The 20,986-nt window shown below is 55.4% G+C and overlaps 2 protein-coding genes across 3 annotated transcripts in view; both read right to left on the bottom strand.

Annotated features, from left to right (window-relative positions):
* Positions 1 to 8,348, bottom strand: part of LOC144936280 (uncharacterized) — a 57,561-nt gene extending 49,213 nt beyond the window's left edge. For both annotated transcript variants that reach the window (XM_078863350.1, XM_078863351.1), the window contains exon 1: positions 5,430 to 8,348. In XM_078863350.1, coding sequence (XP_078719476.1) covers positions 5,430 to 8,333 — 2,904 coding nt within the window. In that variant the 5' untranslated portion in view covers positions 8,334 to 8,348. The remainder of the gene's footprint in view (positions 1 to 5,429) is intronic.
* A 1,428-nt stretch (positions 8,349 to 9,776) lies between these two features.
* RPS3 (ribosomal protein S3) lies at positions 9,777 to 20,976 on the bottom strand. Its single transcript, XM_078863349.1, has 8 exons — positions 20,890 to 20,976; positions 18,958 to 19,088; positions 18,313 to 18,406; positions 17,538 to 17,632; positions 16,408 to 16,595; positions 14,338 to 14,554; positions 13,774 to 13,804; positions 9,777 to 9,855 (listed from the first exon to the last, which is right to left on the bottom strand). Exons 1-6 carry the CDS (start codon positions 20,917 to 20,919, stop codon positions 14,343 to 14,345), a joined length of 750 nt encoding a protein of 249 aa, XP_078719475.1. The 5' UTR covers positions 20,920 to 20,976; the 3' UTR covers positions 9,777 to 9,855; positions 13,774 to 13,804; positions 14,338 to 14,342.
* Positions 20,977 to 20,986: the final 10 nt, after the last annotated feature.

Genomic DNA, 20,986 nt, shown 5'->3' with positions numbered 1-20,986 from the left:
GCTATACGGGGGGCCTTTGTCATAGACTGTGTATAAGTGTTTATGGATATTCATCATAGGTCCTCGGTAAAAGCACTTTCCCCCAACAGCCGGTGGAGGCTATACTGGTGATCTCGTTCTTTGTGTAAGTGTGCGAACCCAAATCCCAAATCCCCGTGTGTGTTTTTCATCTCAGTCGGTCAACCCATCGCACCTGGGTCTGTCCCGTGTCCTCCTGCCAGCGAGCCTTCGATACTGCACGTGCCCTCAACACGCACCTAGCCTGGCACAACCGCCGTGGCGACGTCACCGCCACTTAGTGGCGAACGGCGGTTGTTGTTGTGTCTGTATGTGTCAGTGTGTGCGTGAGTGCGCGTGTGTATGTCTTTGCATTCGCCCCCCCCCCCATCAGCGTGTGGAGGCTATACGGGGGATCTTTGTCTTTGTGTATGTGTCTGTGTGTGTCTGTTTGGGTTCGTCACAACAAGCCCTCGTGCCCATAGCCCCACCCCCCTCCCTCCTCCCTCTTCCTCGCTGCCCACTCTCCCCGGGCAGCGGCAATCCTAGCAAAGGCGACTTCGCTAATGACTTCCAGATGCTGACTTACAGTGCGCGCAGACCGGCTCGTGGTGGGGGCCGGGGTGAGGTGGTGGGGGGGGGTCGAGGACGTGGCCGGGGTGGCGAGGAATGGCTGCTGGAGGTAGTGGAGTGGAGGAGGAGGAGAGGGCAGGATCTTGAGATGGGCATACAGTCGTGAACAAGGCAACCTCGACACCACGGGAACGCACGAATCGCCGAGACTGAAACCCCCAGAGCTCCGTCATTTGTTAAACGCAGTCGCTGAGCACGGGCCAGCAACAATCCGCACTGCCAAAGTTGTAATATAGAAAGGTTGTAATATATAGAGGTTGTAATATATAGAGGTTGTAATATATAGAGGTTGTAATATCTAGAGGTGTCTTGACTTGAGCAATGTTATTATTGTTGCTAGAGGTTGTGGGGGGAATATCCGATGATGATGATGATGGCGGGAGGAGGCAATTCCAACGTGGAGCAGTGCGAGGGGGATAAGCGAGACAGAGAAATGTTGTGACGTACAGTGTGGGTGGGTGAGTGCGTGGGTGAGTTGGTGAGTGGGTTGGTGAGTGCGTGGGTGAGTAGGTGAGTGAGTTGGTGAGTGGGTGAGCAGGTGAGTGGGCGGTTAAGCGAGTGGATGAGTGGGTGAGTGAGCGGTTGAGTGACTTGAGTGGATGTGAGTGTGTTGTTGTGGCGAGACTTGCGGTGTGGATGAGATGAAACGGTCAGACTCGTTGACCGAGAACCCGTGAACAACACTGCGTGGCCTTCGGAAGAACACACGAAAGAAGGTGGAAGGGTTGGGCAAAATATCCGTGCTTGCTGCTCGACACGGCTCCACCGTAAATAAATACCGCCAAGGAATAACAACCATACACACGCATCGCCGATTCTCTTTTCCAACCACGCGATTTGTCCTCGCAAAGGGGAACCCCTCTGATCAATTTCCCCGGTTTCCACAACGGGGTTTTCGGCTCCGTAACAGCAACGCGACTTTATTCTGAGTCCCCTCTGCGATTGCTTCACCCGTGGTGAGAGTGTGTGCCCTGACTGCCGCGTTGTCCCAGGCCGACGCGCCACAGCCACAGCCCAGAACGCTCACATTCCACCAAGCCGGAGACGTTTCCACGGCTTTCGTCGCTCGTCTCTCGCACCTGCGGTGGCGTCTTGGCGTAGCGCTTCCACAGTCGGCGATGTGGCCAATCGCAGTGACCGATGCTGTGCCCCGTTTGAAACGAGAGGCAGATGCGGATACCCGATGCACAAACGGAATTAAAAAAAAATTCCAGTGATGTACGATCGTGGTCGTCCAGAACAGACCGTACAATGTGCAACGACCCAATTCCGAAGAGACATCATGACAGCGACACACCGCGCTGCTCCTGACGCGGTTGTCTGGCTTGACCACCTGGGTGTGACATCGTCGCTGCTGCTCTGCGCCTACATCAGCAGCCGTACGAATGAGGTGGCGTTATCACTTCACACCTCGTGGGCCGTATCGATCGATCGATCGGTCGATCGATCGATCGATGCGCGTGCGGCTCGCGAGAGTTTGGCGACCTGAGGTGGGTGGCGCCGATCTCTGCTGTGGCCCGTGGACGATTTGAACCCGAGGAGGTGAATGAACAAGCGACGTTCGACTGGGAACGTGGCGATTGGAAAGCAAAAGACGAGGTGGTGCCGCTACAGTGGAAGAGTGCGTGTTTACTGGGGGGCGGATTGCGAGGCGCCGCTAATGACCAACGCGGCCGTCTTGTTGACGTTTGTGAGTCGCCGCCAACCGCAGTCCGTTAATTTGTATTCTTTAATTGCACAGATTACGAACGGGTTTGCGTTTCTCTCTCTCGCTCGTTTTTTTTGTTTTGCACTGGAAACGTCCGGGCTCACGTGAGGAGGCACGCGTGGCTGCGTTTTAGGAATCGTCGCCAAAATAACGAGCGAGCGAGAGAGTCGTCCTGGCAGGAGCAGCAACAGCAGCAGCAGCGACTTACAACCTCTTCATCATCCTCATCCTCGTCGTCGTCTCCCCACCGAGGAGCGGGCGCGTGGCCACTCGTGGCAGCCCCCGCCTCTGTCTGGAACGCGGTCACCGCGACCACCATCGCGATCGCCCCGCTGCTTCGTTCGCTCTACGCCGACTTTGCAGAGACACCGAACGCCTCGTCGCGTTCTTTAAGGCCCCGCCGCTGTCGTCGGATTTTCGAGCGACACTGCGAGCTCCGCACGGCCACTCACAAGCCGTGGGTGACCGTGCGCCTCATGACATCATCATCATCATCACGATTGTTGTTGTTGTTGTTTAGAGGTAAAAGGTTCCCTTTGCTTAAACGAGCATTGCGCGGTGCTCACTTTTGTTTGCAGTCCTGAGGCAGTGCTGGGTATCCCACATTTCCATGGCAGGGACATTGCACAACAAAGTGGTACTCGTTCTAAGATGCGTACGCGGCGGAGCGGTGGCGCAGTGGTTAGCGCACGGCGGCTATCAACCCCGCGGATCTGACTTCGACTCCGATAGTAGACAAGAGAGAGGCGGGTCGAGAGCTAGAGCCGCAGAGTGGGAGACGGAGTGACTTGTCGTGACGCGCTGTGCGAGTCGGATTCGGCGCAGAGTCTAGCCATCATGATCAGCAGTATCGCCATCGTCGTTATCATCACCAGAAGCAGCAGGATTATCGTCATCATTACTAAGATCATCATCAGAGTCGTGTACAGGGTGGTGGTGGTGGACGGGAGGTTACCGAGTCAGACATAAGCGTGCCACCCAGAGGCCGGCGACCCAAGGGGAAGAGATGGCCTAAAGCCACGTGGTGGTGGTGGTGGTGATGACGGCTGCGTAAAAGTAGAAACTCTCGGATGATTTCTAAATAAAGTTGCCTGTTGTGCGAGTTAAACACGACGGCGAGTACGCCGCGAGTCACACGCCCGCACTCACGGGACTGGGCCAAACATCCCGACGTAGCAACAGGACCCTCTTGAGAATAAGTCACGAGACTCTGTGTGAGACTTTCCTGGGATAAACAAAGATGATTAATAATAATATTATGATGATTCCAGAACGCTGCGATCTCTCCCCGCATAAACGGCTCTCCGTGGATACTTCATCTAAACACTCGCCGCCACCCTGCAGAGAGCGTGCGCACACTCGCCCTCGCGTTCACCCCATCGCTCACCTCACAGCTCCTTCTCACCCCACACTCACCACCCCTCTCTCGGGGGCCCGCACACACGAGGGACGACATCGAGGGCGAATGGGCGGGTTAGAGGAGCGGTGGCGCAGTGGTTAGCACGCTGCGCTACAAACGGGGGCGAGCGGAGTTCGATAGCCGCTCACGGCTAACATCAGTGACGAATATCTGAACCTGCCTTGCGTCTCCGCCTGGTGCAGCGTGTAAACATAATTATTGGGGAGACAAAGGCGGCCGGGCGTGATCCTAGGCACACGTAGCCTCTTCTTCGTACGCCGTGCCGGCCTTCATAAAAGTCTTCTCTAACAACTCTTGCCATAATTGCCTGAACAGGCTATACGGGGGATCTTTGTCTGTGTACAGTGTGTGTGTGTATGTAAGAGGGTGTGGTAGTTGCAGTGATTCACAGAAGCGAGAAGTAATGACCCAGTGAGCTGGGCTCACTTCTCTGCCACGGCTAACATCAGTGGCACTTGGTATGTGAACCAGTTAGGGCCTCCCCCTAGGTCGACTCAGCCTTAACTACGTGCCTATTGTGGTGTGTAAACAATCAGCACTGGGGAGACGAAGGCGGCCTTGCGTGGTTCTGGCCACACCATCCCCTCGTGCTTGGTAACACCACATGCCCACATAGTCTGTTAAAGAGCAGACAATGGATCTTTGTTTGTGCCTCATGTGTGTACACTTTCTGTGTCCGTGTGTGTGCCTGTGTGTGTCTGAGTCTGTGCGGGGAGCGGTGGCGCAGCGGTTAGCTCATTGTGCTACGAACCACCGGTGACCAGGGTTCAATTCCCCGACACTGCTAACATCTGTGGCACGTTGGTATCCAAACCTCTCCTGGCCCTCACCTAGATCGAGCCATCCTAAAACGAGCACCTTGAAAAAGTCCCGACACATCAGCAGCGTGGAGACAAAGGCAAGCCCGGCTTGTTGATGATCACACCGACCGCTTGTGCGGGGTGACGGCCTACAATGACACGGGGGACCTTTGTCATCGTATGTAAATATGTTTAAAGAGCCGTGAGATTGTGTGCCCAGTGTATCTATCTGCGTGTGTCTATATGCTCTATGCACACCGAGGCCTCAAAGTGCACCGAGCCTGGCACAATCTCCGTTTCTATGGATGCTCGCTTTAAAAGCACCTTGCCCCGACAGCCTGTGCATGCTATCCGGGGGATCATTGTCTCTGTAAGGGGTTTATTGTCCGACGTTGACGCTGATGCAAAGAGGAATCATCTCCGAAAATGCGCAGATGGCACGTGACGTGCCCTGGTACAAATGTAAACGATAGGCCACAGTTCAGCGTGCTCGCTCAGGTCAACGTGAAAACTTCGATCGGTCACTCGAGTGTCGAGGACAATTCAGCTCGCACCCTGCGTGCTCACCCCATACAAGAGTTTACCACTCACACCACATCTTCATAACGCACACACCGTGTCCTGACCACGTGCTCACCACATACAACAGTTTACCACTCACACCACATCTTCATAACGCACACACCGTGTCCTGACCACGTGCTCACCCCATACAAGAGTTTACCACTCACACCACATCTTCATAACGCACACAGCGTGCTGATCTCCGACACGTCCTCACCCCGTACACTACGCGTCTCTCCACGCACACCACGTGCTCACCACGCTCACCTCGTATACCACGTGCTCACCTCGTATACCGCGTGCTCACCTCGTATACCACGTGCTCGCGCCCGGGACTGGCGCACGCGTCCCCCGCCGCCTCCACCCGGCGCGGCTCGGGCAACGCCACGGGCAGGGACCTCACGGTCCTGGGGGGTGCCCCGTGCGGCGCGGAGGGCCCAGCGATGTGCGCCTCGGGCACCAAGGTGGTGAGAGCGGTTGCTGCTTGGCTGCTGCTGCTGGTGCCGGTGGTGGTGGTGCTGCTGGTGCTGCTGGTGCTGCTGCTGGTGGTGGTGGTGTTGCTGCTGCTGCCGCGCCCGACTTTGAGACGGAATTGCTTGCGCACATCCTCCAGAGATGGGACCTGCGACAGGAACCCGTGCGCTCTGCGCGCCTCCACGCTCGGTTTGTTCCTCCCGGGCAACGACGCCGACTTGGCCTCGTGAAGGGCCTTGGCGCTCGGCGTGAGGGCCGCGGAGGAGGCCGCCGCCGCGGCTTCGCTTGGGGCGCGCGCCGCCGGCCTGAAGGGCGACCTGGAGACCGCCTTGCATTGTCCGAGAGGCACCCCGACTCCCACGCCGACCCCGACGGACGCGGCCACCGCGGAACCCTCGCTCGCCTTGCCCTGATCCCTGGCCTTCCTGCCAAAGCCCCTGGCGAGGTGCGGGGTGGTGGGGGGCGCGCAGATGAGCTCCCCCGGGGACAGCGGCGCCTGGGCCCGGCGTGCGGCGCGAGGTGGCACCGTCTCGGACTGGGACCGCGCGCGGAACGGATGCGTCTCATCTCCAACTCGTTCACCTCGTTGTTCTCCTCGCTGCTGAAGAGCGCTCGAGAGGCCGCCACCACCACTCCCACCTCCTCCTCCTCCTCCTCCACCACCGCCGCCGCTCTGCTCCAACTCGCTGATGGAGTCCACCAGACTGCGGAATCCCACCGTGCGCATCTCGCCGTAGGGGCTCGGGTCGCTCAGAGATTTCTTCTTTGGCGCCCTGGTGCCATCCTCGGGCCCCGCGGTCCCATCGCGAGGACGCTGTTGGTGGTGCGGCTGCGGCCCCGGCTCGCTGGCTGCTCGCTCCTCGGGGCTGGGCCCGCGAGGGGTGGGCCCCACCTCGCTGCATATGGAGGAAGCGTCGCTGTTGGTGCTGAAGCTGCACTCGCTGAGCGCGCGGGGCACGGGGGATTCCGACATGGACCCAGGGAGACTGCCCCGTCCCTGATGCTGCCCTTGCTGCTGCTGCAGCTGGAGCTGGAGCTGGGCGAACTCTGCCTCCTCGGTGACCGAACTCAACCGGCGGAGAAGCGCGGGGTCACTGTGGAAGCGCGCGCGGTCGCGGTCTCCATCGTCCGCGCCGCGACCGTTCGTCGCTGTCGCCGCTGTGGCCGCCGCGTCGGGGAGAGGCTGCCCCTTGGCCGCCCCTCTCCTCCTCGCCCGGCCGCTCCCTTGGCCGCCTTCGGCCCCGTCACGGGACCCGGGCGCCGCCGCCGCCGCCGCCTCGGCCGCCGCTGTCCCCGCTCTCCGCACGAGCTTGAAGGCGGACGCGCGAGCGTGCGACTCGGCGGGCCCGTCGCACGACTCGGAGAGGCGGCCTCCTCCTCCTGCTCCTCCTGGCGCTGGTCGCGTGCACGCGCCCTCGTCCAGCGCGGGCGAGGTGGCACCACCGCCACCACCACCACCGCCACCGCTCTGGATGACGGCGCCCACCGCTTGCGGTGGCCCAAGAGGGGCCCAACCGCAGCCCCCACCTCGGCGTGCCCTGTCCTCACCTCCCCTCGCGCAGTCCGAGCCCGCGTAGTCTCTGCTGGATCCCTGTCCGAGCGGCTCCCTCAACTGTTGGTGCTGCTGATGATGCTGCTGCTGCTGATGTTGATGTTGCTGCTGCTGATGATGATGATGCTGCTGATGATGATACTGCTGCTGCTGCTGTTGGGCACCGTTGCGTTCCCGGTCGCGGGGAATGGGCGCGTCAGCACAGCCCCCGGGGAATGCCCCTTCCTGCTGGTCGACCCCGTCGCCCGCTGCCCTCGCCGCCCGGCGGAAGGAGTGCGCCGCGAGGAGGTGGTGATGGTGGTGATGGTGGTGGGGGGGGGCATCGTCCCCGGGCCCCGCCGCACGGCCCACGGTGAAGGACTGACTCCTCCGCAGCGCGGCCGTCAGGTCCTTGAGCCGGTGTCTCCGCGGGGTGCGCGGGGCCCCTTCGCTCACGACGCCGCCGCCGCCGCAAGGGGGGCCCGACCTCGACCCCTCTGATCGGTCCTCGAGACCCGGGGAGAGCCCGGCCTGGGCCCCGTGCCCTGCGTCCCTCAACTCCCCGCGCTTGATGCGAAGGCTGGAGAAGTCGGTCTTGAGGAGGTTGAGCAGGGTCATGGTCTCGGACGTGAGGTCGGGGTTGGACGTGGACTTCTTCTCCTTGGCGACGTCGCCCTGAGCGTTCGAGTTGGACTCCGGGTAAGGGAGCGGCGGGACGGCACCCGCCGACTCGGACGTCGCCGTCCACGGCGGGGCGCCGGGAATGATGGAGGCGGGGATCTCGGGTCGCCTCCGCACGAGGATCTCCCGTGGCGGCAACGCCTCTCCCAGCCGCGCTTCCAGCGGCCGCGTCCCCCGAGACTTCATCATCAGCAGCATCTCCTCCGCGTCTCCGTGCGCGCCGCGCTCGGCCCAGTCGCCCCGCGTTCGCCTTTTATGGTGCTGCTGCTGCTGCTGATGGTCCCGTTCTGATGGTGGTGGTGGCTCTGCTTGAGAATCGTGTTGTCGCTCGCTCGCCACGGGACCATCACCACCACCGCCATCACCGCCATCACCACCATCACCAGCAACAATCGAAGTTGACGCATTCGCCGCAGTAGCAGCGGCGGCGGCGGCAGCGGCTGCAGCTGCCGCTGCCGCCGCTCTCTCTCGCCTCCCTCTCCACGGCAGCAGCGTGAATCCAGACACGGCCGAGTGCTCGAACATCGCCCCGCCGGGGCCCCCCACAACGGCGAGACGCACCCCCCCCCCCCCCCCGATAAACCTCCTCGGCCCCCCCCCACCACCCAACGACGTAACTCCGCTCAACTCAAACCACCTCGCACCCCTCCACGACGGAACGGAACGGCCCCAGTTATCGATCCACGGGGGAGGTTCCTTTTGGCCATGCGGGACCAGAACTCGTCAGATGTCTCCTCCGATCTCCCCCCACCCCACGGCTGCTCCCAGCGAGGCGAGGGGGTAGCCTGGCTCCCGGCGAGGGGATAGCCCCGGGGCCCGGGCACGGGCGCCGCAGTGCGGGTCGCGCGTCTCGGCGGCTGTCGCCTCCACGGCGCGTGAGGAATGCGCGGCGAGCGGAGAGGGCTCCGGGATTTTGGCTCCACGCGGCGATGACGCGGCCGAGGTGGGGGCGACGTGGCCCCCAGCTCATAGCGCGAGCCGCGCTGTGTGAGCCACGCTGCGAGCCACGCTGTGTGGCTGCAAGCCACGCTCTGCGCGTGTGAGCCGCGCTGGGTTCGTGAACCACGCTGCGTGGTTGATTCACGCTGTGTGCCACACTGTGAGCCACGCTCTGGCTGAGCCACGCTACGTACTGAGCCACGCTCTATGGCGACGCCGTGCACGAGCCACCGCGTGAGCCACGCAGTACGAAGCATCCCAAGAGCCACGCTGTATTGCGCAACACGCCACGCTGTGTACCGAGCCACGCTCGATGGTGAGCAAGTGACGCGCCGCGTGAGCCGCCGACTGTGATGAGCCACAGATGTGCGAGCCATTCTCTGGCGAGTCACGCCCGTACGGCTCACCCACCGAGCCCCGCCCCCCAGGACCCTTCAGCCCCACCACCTGGAGACCCTCGTTACGATCGCCCCCCCCCCGCCCCCCTTTTTCAGGAGCGCGCGCGCTGAACGGAAACACGTGTCCACGTGTCTTCACGAAACCCTCGCACGCACCGCCTCGCCCAGCCACGGACTCCGCACCCACCTCCCAACCACAGCAGCCGGCTGATTCTCCAGCACACCTCTCAACTCCCGCACTCAAACCCGTACGAATAAAACATTTGTTATTTTATCAGCTCAGGCCCACCGAGATATGCAGCTTTTTTAAGAAGCGAAATGGCCACAAATGATAGCTCAACGAAGTGGATTATCGCGTGGAAATTATAGCAGCCGAATACTCTTTGCGCATGTTTATTGTCCAAAAAACGGAGGGTCCGGAGAAAAATCCACCCGACCACGGGGAGAACATGCAAACTAAATACACAGGTGCCAGGGTAGGGATCGAACCCACACGCTCCTGTACACCAGGCAAGGTAGTTAACATCCCACCACCATTCCTCCATCCCTGCCCTCAATCTCAGACAATACATCCACCACCCAGCCCATATCCCCCTGCAGCTCCATGCACAACAGACCTCAGAGACAACAGTGGATTTAACTCGACGGTTTTTATTTTTTACACGGATGACTGTGTGCGCTGTTCCCAGGTCACTGTCGTCCTCCAGCACCTGAAACGAGAGCCACGGCATTGAATAAAAATCACATTTCTTGTAAGACAGCGCTGACAGCAGTTTGTCAGCACAAGTAACAAAACGCGCGTCAACACTGTGGCCTCAATAGGGCCAAAACAAGATATAATAGGCGCCGTTTCATGCGAAGGCCTTTTCTTCAGAGCAGGACGATGCTCCTCATTGCCCTGACCCGGGTTTGGAAATGCAGCCGATTCTCTCCCGAGCAGAGCGAGTCAGCCCGCATGATCAAGTGGCACCAAGGGGAACGAGCGCGCTGCTGCCACCGTGCCAGCCGGCGGCAATGAGAGACGCTGCCGTGCTAGTCCACACTGCTGCTGCTGTAGATAACCCATTTACACCATGCTCACGCCGCACACACCCAATGGCACGTGTTGCACCAAGTGTGTACAGACGGGCTTGGAGTTGGTGGGGTTGTAATGGTATATAACTAAACATACACCAGTCACAATTCAAACTAAAATAGGGTCAATCATCAGCATCCCGATTTGGAATGCAACAATGAACCCAAGCTGAAAGTAACGAGACATACCATCAATTGAATCGTACGAAAATTGCGACTTACGCAAATTATACATGAACGTATGAGCCTCATGACACAAACACTGGCCGAGATTCAAAACGAACGTGACGTCAAACTACCGTTCGGCGAATCGCGACAAAACTGTGCAGTGGCCAAATCCGAACCGCGGTGGCACGACTCGAGGTCGGTACCGGCACCTCGGGTCGCTGGAAGCGGCACCGCATGCCACCAATCCAGAGGGGGCACCACGAGAGCGCCAGGAAGCTCAGCCCCCCCCCCCTGCCCACACTTCGTAAGCACGCGTCCTCGCTTACGAACATTTTCCATCAGACTACTGAAAGGCGCGAGGGCCTTCGAATGTTTGGCTGTAACGATTTTATGGAAACGCAGCTGTGTCAACGCCGCTACGAGTCACGATTAGTACGTTTTTAGACCTGGGCAAACACCTGCCTCTCGGCCCACACCGGCCAGCAGCGCGTGGAGGGCGGCTGCTGGAACCCAGTTTCCCCAATAGTAGAGGCCACACGCAGGGAAGCGCTCCGAGGGGGCGTGATGAGGGCATAGCGCCCCCTGGTGCCCGGTGGGAGTTGCATAAACTAAGGCCCCAATTCTACTCTCGCGTATGCCAATACGTTCAGAAACTAGATGTCAATATCGAGATGCAAGCCACGAGGGGCCCATCAGGAGATAATTCGTGCAGATTTGCGATTTCTCCTGAAGAGCCGACAAGTGTGCTTTACTACATGGTCCATCTCGTGTGGGTCGAGAGGCTACACTTTTTGTCAGAGATGGGGCACGAGCGGTCGGCTTTGAAAGCAACCGCGCCTCTCATCCCGAACTGAACCGTGTTGGAGGCCAAATCAGAGCAGAGCGCGAACAATACGGCCTCACTTGCTGCAGTGTCAGTCGGAGCGCAGGGAATATTGTACTCGAGTTGCTGTAATGCAACAGCCAACTGGGACCAAGAGGCGAAGGCTCTTCGCTACAGATGATACGCGTTACAGGCTCTCGCATGACCTTGCACAAGACCATTAATGTTTCATTAAAAGCAAGTCACGTTTTTTAAGCCAACGCACAACACTGGCTGCGTGGGACTCCCAGACGCGAATTACTCCAAGTCTGGAGGACTGCTGAGAAGCGCCTCTCAACACGTGGTAGGCGTGACAACACTGGGTAACAAAAACATTGTTTTTTTGGTCCTGGATAGTGTTATTATCAAATTGCTAATGCCTCTAAAGTACAGAGAATGGCTATTATTCCCCACACACTTTGCTTTTGTGACCAGGACACAAAAGCAAAGTTAATAATCCACTCCATTAATAACACTAAGAAATTCATATTTTTTTGTTCCTGGGTAGTGTTATTTCCTAATTGCTTTTGCCTCAAAAATACAGGATACGGCTATTATTCCCCACAAACTTTGCTTTGGTGACCAGGACAGCGATATTTAGAAATGTACATATTTTAATGAGAAAACGTGCATTTGTGTCATTCCTTCACATAAAGTCCTGGTCACAAAATCAACGTTTGTGGGGAATAGCCATTTGCTATACTTTTGAGGGCTACGCAATTAGAAAAAGACACTTCCTACCCAGGAACAAAAATCGTGTTTCATAGTGCAGTCACTCAATACCGCAGCAACTCGATAAGATTATCACGATTCTGAGTTTACATTTGATTCCATGTTGGGATGAATCTTGCCATTGTTCCATAGCGTTTGAGATGTTCATAGCCCGTCTCATTTGTTGTTTGATCCATAGGAGTTAGTCTAATACCACGATCTATTTGCGTGTTATATTGTGCACAATTTTCTGGTTAATTTTAACTAATGCTTTATTGAATTCCTGCCTATACGTGAAACAGGTTGTGATTTATATTGAAACCCGTTTAAAATGTATTTTGGCCCTTCCCCACCAACTTAATCAGCACAATAAAGTACGTCAAATAACACTCATGAGTCCCGGCACGAGGATAACTTCATCCTGCATTCCCCCTTATTTTCGCCGCACAGAACTCGATGAGCATTTAATCTCCCACTGCATATTTTCCACAATACTCCATTTGGTCACGTGACTAGCAGCCCAGAGCCATACCCAGAGGTTTTGCCGAATGTTGTGGTGCAGGAAAATACATTCTGGATTGCCGACCCAGCCGGACGCGGCTAAAGCCGAGCTCGAAACCAGTCTCCGTAGTTGGGCGTACAGATCGCTGGCTCGGCGCACCGTGGTTTCTCAGACAAATGCCTCGTTACTTTGGCATCAGAGCACGGGGCAGGGCGACCCCACGCACCGTGACCACACGCTCGCAAAACGCGAGCAGGGGCCGGGCAGCACGGGGCAGCCACTGCTCCTTCAGCCTCGTCATCAAAATCATCACCAAAACCACGGGCGCAGCACCGGTCCAATCGATCATGCCGCGAGCGCCGGGTGGCTCGCCCACGAAGTTCACCAACTGTGAGCAAGGCCGCCACATTCATATCGACTGGCGATGACGCAGACAAGATTACCTCCGATGGCTTTACATATAGGGCTGACATTGGGTTAGAGTTGGGGTTGTGATGTAACTGGATTCGGAGACCTGTAACGATCATCAGCAGCCATCTAGCCACTGCTTCAGGTCTCCACCCACCGCGCTATGTCATGGTCTGGCAATGCATTTTTGTTCTCTTGTGGATTTCTACCTCCATACAGCGGTGTACTGTATAGTGAAAAATGTACACATGCACCCTTGCGTGTAATGTTGTCGTTTTGCATGTGGCCAGGAGACCTGCTCTAATGCAAGTTCACACACGTGTGGAGGTTATCGGGGGTCATGTCCTGATGCATTTCATCCAAGGCCCCAGTTAAACTCGTCATTAACCTCGTTGCAATTGTGAACACCCTGATGATAGTGGCAAACTTTCTTCTCGGACCGTAATGGATTCGTTTGAGCGATCAACAACACCTGTATTTGATAAGAGGCTCCAACTCCACAAAGTAGAAACGTGAAGAAGGATCTCTTATATGATTCTTCCGTCATTGAGGTCACCAACGATTTCTCTATGCCCTCGTGTTGCACGTAGTGCCATAGCATACACGACAATAACAAGCTACACAATCAATGCAGAGAAGTAATGAGAGAGCAGCAATCTATATCAATCTAGCGACTGCCATCCAGATTTTCTTTTGTGGGGTTGCAGTGGAGTAGTGGTTAGCATCCCCTACACTCAGTAATTACGCTCTGAAGGAGATGGTTCTCTTAATAGAAAGCAATCGACTTGCATAGACCGGTGGTGTAGCATCATTGGCATCCCCCCCATCACCCCACGCTTGTCCAATTCTCAGTTTAACCCTGGGCTGGGAATCAAGGCGTGCATCTTCTCCACACAGACGTACCATTGTCAGCAACCTTCCACCATATCTTCCCCTGAAAAGAGATAGAAAAAATTAGACATGCGGCTTGGGCGAACATGCAAATTATGTCAACGACATTACTCTCAACGGCCAGGGGGTGAAAATTAAAACCACAGGCCATGATACACTGGGGAAAAGTTTAGTCCATCATGAAACTAAGACGGTAACACATCGTGGTTTCTCAGACAAATGCCTCGTTACTTTGGCATCAGAGCACGGGACAGGGCAACCCCGTGCGCCGTGACCCACGCTCGCAAAACGCGAGCAGGGGCCGGGCAGCACGGGGCAGCCGCTGCCCCTTCAGCCTCGTCATCAAAATCATCACCAAAACCACCGCTACCACCGCTCCAAATTACCCATGGTTAATGTTCAATTTCACGCTATTAAAATGTTTTACGCGCATAGTATGGAAACTTGAGCAAACTACCAAACTGAACAACCAAAACCCATTTGTGGAGCGCTGGGTATGACCCAACCTCAATACTACACCGTGCGTATCTTTGTGGCTGCAGTGCCTTGGGTGTGTGCGCGCGCGCGCGCTCTTACCGGACTTAGGCGGTGGGCACGGCTGGCGCGGGAGGCGGCTGTGCCACGGGCATGGTGGGCTCGGGCTTGCTGCCCTTCTGCTCAGAGACGGGGCCCGTGGGCAGCACCTCATCCTTGGGCTCCACGATGCTCACGTTGTCCGGGAGCGGCTTCTTGGGGCCCATCTTGCCCGTCGTGTCCCAGGGCAGCATGATCTTCACCTTGATGCCCAGCACCCCTGCAGGGCGAGAGGTAGGTAGGGGGTCGTGGTGGTTCCCCGGCATTAAGGAGTCGTTAATTACCTCAAAAGACAATCAACACTGATGAGTGCTTCGCGGCCTGCTAACTGCCAAATAGGCGAGAGCCCGTAGAGATTCGCCAGGATGCAATGTAATGATGCAGATTAAAACCAATTCTTATAACCGTGATACGCACACAGCATCCCATTGTGCGTAGTCAGTTGGTATTTTTGGTATCTAGGCAGTATGCTTTAGACGGTACCATTTATGAAGTAGATTAAATAAACCAATTGAGATACAGTAAAACCTTGGATTGCGAGCATAAATCGTTCTGGAAACGTGTTGGCAATCCATAGCACTTGTATATCAGTTGTGATCACGTGACGCTCGGCAGACAAAGCGTATGCACGTACTACTCGTATTGCAAGACCTCGCTCGTTTATCAAATTAATATGTATTTAAACATTTTGCTCGTCTTGCAAAACACTCGCAGACCAAGTTACTCGCAATCCAAGGTTTTACTGGACATGATTCATCATTGCATCGTTAAGCAAGACATCTTTCTGTTTCTACCTCTTGGCATTTTTGCCAACGTTTTTCCTCCTATAAATTCCTTCAAGCTTTCACCTCTGGGAATGTGCCCCTGAGTCCACATCTTGTGCCTTTATTTTAATCCAGCGGTGGCTAATACACCAAGTACTGTGACACGGACTGGTGAACCTCCCCGGGTTCCTCAATGATCCACCAGATGGCGATGAACAATTACCCAGATTTAAGCCTGTAATGTACGAAAAACATAAAGTCCAAGAGCCATCTATTGGTAAAGTTATTTTTCTAATTCTTAGTGGGGGTTTTTATTTCACAGCCATAAACAAATTATTGTATCCTTGTATCAATTCTTCCAATTTGTTCGGAGATCCACGGATTGGCCACCACGGTTCTCTTTGAATTTTTTTCCCCCAGAGCTGGTGGTTTCTCAGACAAATGCCTCGTTACTTTGGCATCAGAGCACGGGGCAGGGTGACCCCGCGCACCGTGACCCCACGCTCGCAAAACGCGAGCAAGGGGCCGGGAACACGGGGCAGGCGCTGCCCCTTCAGCCTCGTCATCAAAATCATCACCAAAACCACACAAACGCTGCCGGGGGAACGTCGTCACCTTAGGGGGAGGTGCGCTCCGCCGAATGGGTTGCAACCACAAACTGTAACGGGGCGAGGCTGAGAAATGGACCCCCCCCCACTGGTGCCATTGTGGCCTTATCAGGGTGGGCTACACATTTCTTGCCACCAGTGAACTATTACTCAGTAATAGTTACTCAGAAAAAGTTCAGTTAAGATTAGAGTTGAGTGTCAGGTTATGTTTTGGTCCAATAAGGTGCTGTAATGTTGAGCAACTTTCAACAAAATAAGTTGGGAACCGTCCTAAAATGTAATGTTAGTTGCACGTGCACGTAAAGATGACTTGGTTATAAACAAAATAAGGCAGAATTATTGCAAAGGTGCAGCAATAGAGACCAACAGCTTCACACAAAGCAACCCATTACACCAGTAGGAAGGAAAAGGGTCGCTTCTGATATAAGCACTGATGAAGTTATATTCAGTTTCTGCTGTCATCCCAAACAGATACCGAATAAAATGTTTCCATGGGGAAAAGCCCATTCGACGAGCACCAATATATTCTCAAATTATGGTTGCTCAGCAGAACGAATACTAATTCCTGGAGACATTTTTTTTCGTAAAAACTATTCCAGAGGCGAGTCAATACTCCTGAATATTCGTTCCTCGAGGAATACTAATTCGGGAGGAAAGTATATTCCCCTGATGGAGGCGGAATGTCAGTTTGGAAATCTCACCCTGGCGCAGGAGCACGTGGCGGATGGCGGTGTCCACGTAGTGGTTGACGGGGTCACCGCTGTGGATCATGAGGCCATCCACAAACTTCATGGACTTGGCGCGCTGGCCGCGCAGCTTCCCCGACACCACCACCTCGCAGCCCTTGGCACCGCTCTCCATGATGAAGCGCAGCACACCGTAGCACGCCCTGCGGCACAAAGCGCGAGCCACGTTGTGAGCACAAGTCGCGTACACCGTTGCAGGAAACATCACTTTTTAGATATTTTATTTTAAAGGCCGCAGTCTTATCGATGAACGTGTGGAGCATTTTATTTGTGCTCGTGCACCACTGCCAAAGCAGTGTCACCAATTTATTTAAATAGATAAACATAATGGTGACACAGGGATAACATTTACATTCTGAGCGCAATGTGCCCAATGCATGAACCAGCGACGCTCACTACAGAGGTACTGGGATGAAAAAGGGCTTTTTGATCTCCCCTCCAGAGATTAAGGGTGCTGAGCCACAGAGAAGGCCGCCCCTTTGCCCAGATCAAGAGGGGGTTACAAGTGTTCACTGCTAGTCAAGCCGTTGCGTATTAACCAGTCCTTCTGTCAATCCACTGGTGGATGAGGGCATGTCCTCATGAAGCAGTGCAACTCCAATTAGCACGGTTGGCTACATACATACACAGTCCACGCAGGCCATGTGCATTGCGAGGGGGGGGTCAAATAACCATATTGGTGTATGCTGGTCAGTGTAGGTTGATGGAGGAAGCACAGCACAGTATAACCATGGATTTTGCTGCACTGCGCGGCACTGCCCGTTTGTGCATGGCGGTCGCCCATCCAAGCATTATCCAGGCTCTAACCTGCTTAGTTTTCGGAGAGCTAATGAGATCGGGGACAAAGTGATTGTTTTCATGGGACAAGTCAATAGAGACCGTTTATTTTACTATCATAATTTATTAATCGTGGTTTACCCAGGAAAACCTCACCCGGTCTCATTTCTTTTTTATGGGGGGAGGGGGGGTGGAGTTAAGGCTGCGGGGTTGTTGGCGCTCTGTGAATTCCAATGGAGTAAACCGCTGGCAGCCATCAACCCAGCCCTAGTGGCGAGAAGTAGAGACTGGGCAAAGGGATTCCCAACCTGCGGACGGCGAGCCCTCCCAGCAGCTTGTAGCGCAGCGACTCGCACTGGGCGATGGCGCACAGGCCACGGTTCGCCACCTTCTCCGCGTACAGCTGCAGACAGGACAACAACAACACGCGCTTACAGGCACCGTGAAAAAACCACATGGATTATCTGGTTAAATGTTTCAATCATTTAGTCCTCTCCCCACCACCCCTGGTTTTATCCCGAGTTGTGCTATCGGTGGTCGAATCGTGCGACTCCACTCTCGCGCAGGCAGTGCATCGCCCTCTATTATAGAAGATAGCCCATAGAAGAGGCCATCACAGAGCTACCTCTTAAATCCATTTTAATGTATTGATCTACACAGTAGGGGGGCATTGCAGCTGCAGGGTTTTCAAGGGTGAAAAAGTTTTAGTTTATGGCTTAAAAAATGGTAACGTCGTGGTTTTTCAGACAAATGCCTCGTTACTTTAGCATCAGAGCACGGGGCAGGGCGACCCCGCGCGCCGTGACCACACGCTCGCAAAACGCGAGCAGAGGGCCGGGCAGCGCGGGGCAGCGACTGCCCCTTCAGCCTCGTCATCAAAATCATCACCAAAACCACACAAACGCTGCCGTTGCGACGCTCATCACCTTAGGGGGAGGGTTACGCACAAAAGTCTAAACATTTTTTTACTAATTAATCACAAAAATATATTCTATTTGTACCCCCCCCCTATCCGGGAGCATAATTATACTGGGATCAAATTACTATCGCATGAAAGCAATAAAGTGCCGCTAGTGTCCACACCTCAACGCTGCCCTCAGGGAAGTTGAATCGCTTCTGGATGACGGACGTGAGCTCGCGGATGCGACGTCCCTTCTCTCCCAGCACGTTCTGGGTCCTTCACGGTGACGGTCACAACCACCAACACAATCGCACAAACACACTATGGTCACACACGGCACAGGGTAAGGTTCGTACGTGTGCAGTGCAAGGGGGGAGGGGGCTGGTTGGTGAAGAATGCATGAGAGTATAGTTCAGTTCAATAATGTATTCTGCTGCACTGCTCAGGATATAGCCCAGTCCTATTTTAATCATGGTGGTCACCTATTCCAGCACTATCCGAGTGCCGAGCTTCCATAATCTCGACAAGGTCGCATGCATTCCAGGCGATTTTATTCAAGTCATTTATACATACACGTGCTTAATATCTCAATTCCCATTCTTGCGGATGACGTTGAGTTCAGGAATTAAATACCACTTTCAAGGTCTGCTTGCCACGAGGGGACGGCTTCAGGACAGAGTTTGTGTCATTTAAAAATCTTTACCAGAGCCATACGTGAACGCACGAACAGGGGCAAGGTCGATGGGAGGGAGATTTAAGTCCCGCCGGGAGGGAATTTTGTGAACTGCGGAATTCAAGATTGGGGGTGAGGGAGATGTGGGCATCACCTGGTGGCGAGGATGATGATCTCCGTGCGGGTCGGCGTGACGCGCACCTCCACGCCGCTGTAGCCATCTTCGGCGAGTTCCCGAGTCAGGAACTCGTTCATCTCGGCCTTGAAGACTCCATCGGCCACAAACTACAAACGACCACACAAAGCACGAGGGATACAATGTAAATAACCATGTAGCCAAGTCGGAACAAGTGTTGCTAGTCAACACCTATTACTCATAACAGCAACAGCCACCATTAGGCAATAAGTGACGTTGACGTGAGCGCAGCGGTGGTGCCAGGCTAGGTGCACTTAGAATTCATATCAAGCCAACACATCCACGTGGATAGTGGTTAGCGAGCACCTATTAAGATGGGTGCGGAATAGACACGTGTGAATGGGGGATGGTGTTCGCTGGACCAATAACGCCCGGCCACCTTTGTATCTCAAAGTCTGCTATGTCCACGACACGCGCCATTTTACTTAACCACATGAAAGACTATTTTTGGCCCAGTCAACCTGTGTAACACGAGGGGGGGGTTACACACCTCTCTAAAGACCTACATGCACACTCCCTTCTCATCTCACCCACAAACTATTAGCACGGTTGGATACGTACGGTACGAAACAAGTTCAACGTACATACAAATCAAAGATGGTCCAACGTTTTGCACCACGTGCCAACGGAGCTTCAGTCGGGCATGCCGAGGAAGCTCCCGCTCTGAGCACGTGGCGAACACGTGGCAACAGCAGCCGAAGACATATCGGCGATATTACAGCCCAACCACGAACCCCTACCTAGAACGCACGTGTATACTCCCTACACTCGCACGCACACCCATTCTCACTTAAAACCTCTACATCCACTCTCACCAAAATAAAAACTCCATGCGTCCATACAACCCCGACATGCATTCCAACACGCACTGCATTGCAGTCCCAAACCTCCCCGGCACACAAAAGATGCTCCGTGTCGTCAACAGCATTTGTCGCACGTGCTGTTAGCGAGTAGCACCCAATGAAGGCCTGCACGGCACACGAGGGAGTCCGGTGGCCAGCACAACGCCCGGCCGCCTTTGTCTCCCAAGCGGCGATGTTTACGCACCGCACCAGCTACTTATGATGCCGAGCAGACCTACGAGCGGAGTTCTAGAACCGGTTAAAATATTCGCCAATGGGCGAACATTTCAGCAGGAATTGAACTCGGGGCGCCGGCTCCATAGAGCGGCGTGCTAAGCACTGCGCCACCGCTCCCCATACTCGCCACCATCAGAGGGAAGCTGCAGCATCGTCACCCGGGAGAGAACCTCGCCCGAACAATCACCGCCATAGGAGCTGGAGCGGTCGGTGGTGTAGCGGGTGGCGCACCGCGCTCTAAAGTTTTAAGTTCTGTATTTGGCGATTCTGTACTGCTGCGTGAACAGCGGTACATGAACAAACTCCATCACGATGGAATAACACAGCATAACACTTAATAGCGCCGAATTCGAGCCGTGTACTATTAAACTCGCTCCGGCTAACATCAGAGGCTCAGTGTAAGCTCAACTTGGCCTGGGACTTGGCCTGGGCCCTCCACTAGAAAGCCGCACCAACCAAGTACGGCCGAATAAAATGAATGCCCGACGAGGTGTGGAGAGGCCTCGATCCAGCAGTGGACTGAACAAGTGTTGCATAAGCAGCACGATGACTCCCAAATACCCTGCAAATGCCTCACGGCCAACACAACCCTCCCCGTCTCTCCACAATCCAACCCGAGCCTTCAAGCACCGCGACCCCGGCTACACGGGGCGAGCGCGCAATCCACCCTCAATCGCACCTAGCGCAGCGCCATCCACGCAAAAGCCCGACGCCAATCGCTGCCCGAGACGACGCCGATGCCGCCGCGTCGCTTTTCGTAGAGGCAGCGGCACGCGATGGCGCGAGGAAGGGCGAAGAAGGCCCGCCTCACCTTCTTCTTCTTGGACATCTGCGTTGCCATGATGGCGGCTGGAGCGGGAAAGGAAGTGACGCGCGCGGGGGTCGCGTGAAGAGGGCTCGAGAGGGAC

Source organism: Lampetra fluviatilis, chromosome 15, assembly GCF_964198595.1.
Source record: "Lampetra fluviatilis chromosome 15, kcLamFluv1.1, whole genome shotgun sequence".
Classification (NCBI taxonomy): Eukaryota; Metazoa; Chordata; class Hyperoartia; order Petromyzontiformes; family Petromyzontidae; genus Lampetra; species Lampetra fluviatilis.
The sequence above is the reverse complement of the archived record's forward strand: the minus strand, read 5'-3'. Positions and strand labels throughout refer to the sequence as shown.

Bases quoted from the DNA above. Each gene is read 5' to 3' on its own strand.
- RPS3 (XM_078863349.1), bottom strand. From the start codon at position 20,919: ATGGCAACGCAGATGTCCAAGAAGAAGAAG. The intron at 17,633-18,312 runs GTGTGGACACTA...TCCTGTCTGCAG, and splicing joins TCCCTGAGGGCAGCGTTGAG to CTGTACGCGGAGAAGGTGGC. The intron at 16,596-17,537 runs GTTGGGAATCCC...TTTGTGCCGCAG, and splicing joins GGAGGGCTCGCCGTCCGCAG to GGCGTGCTACGGTGTGCTGC.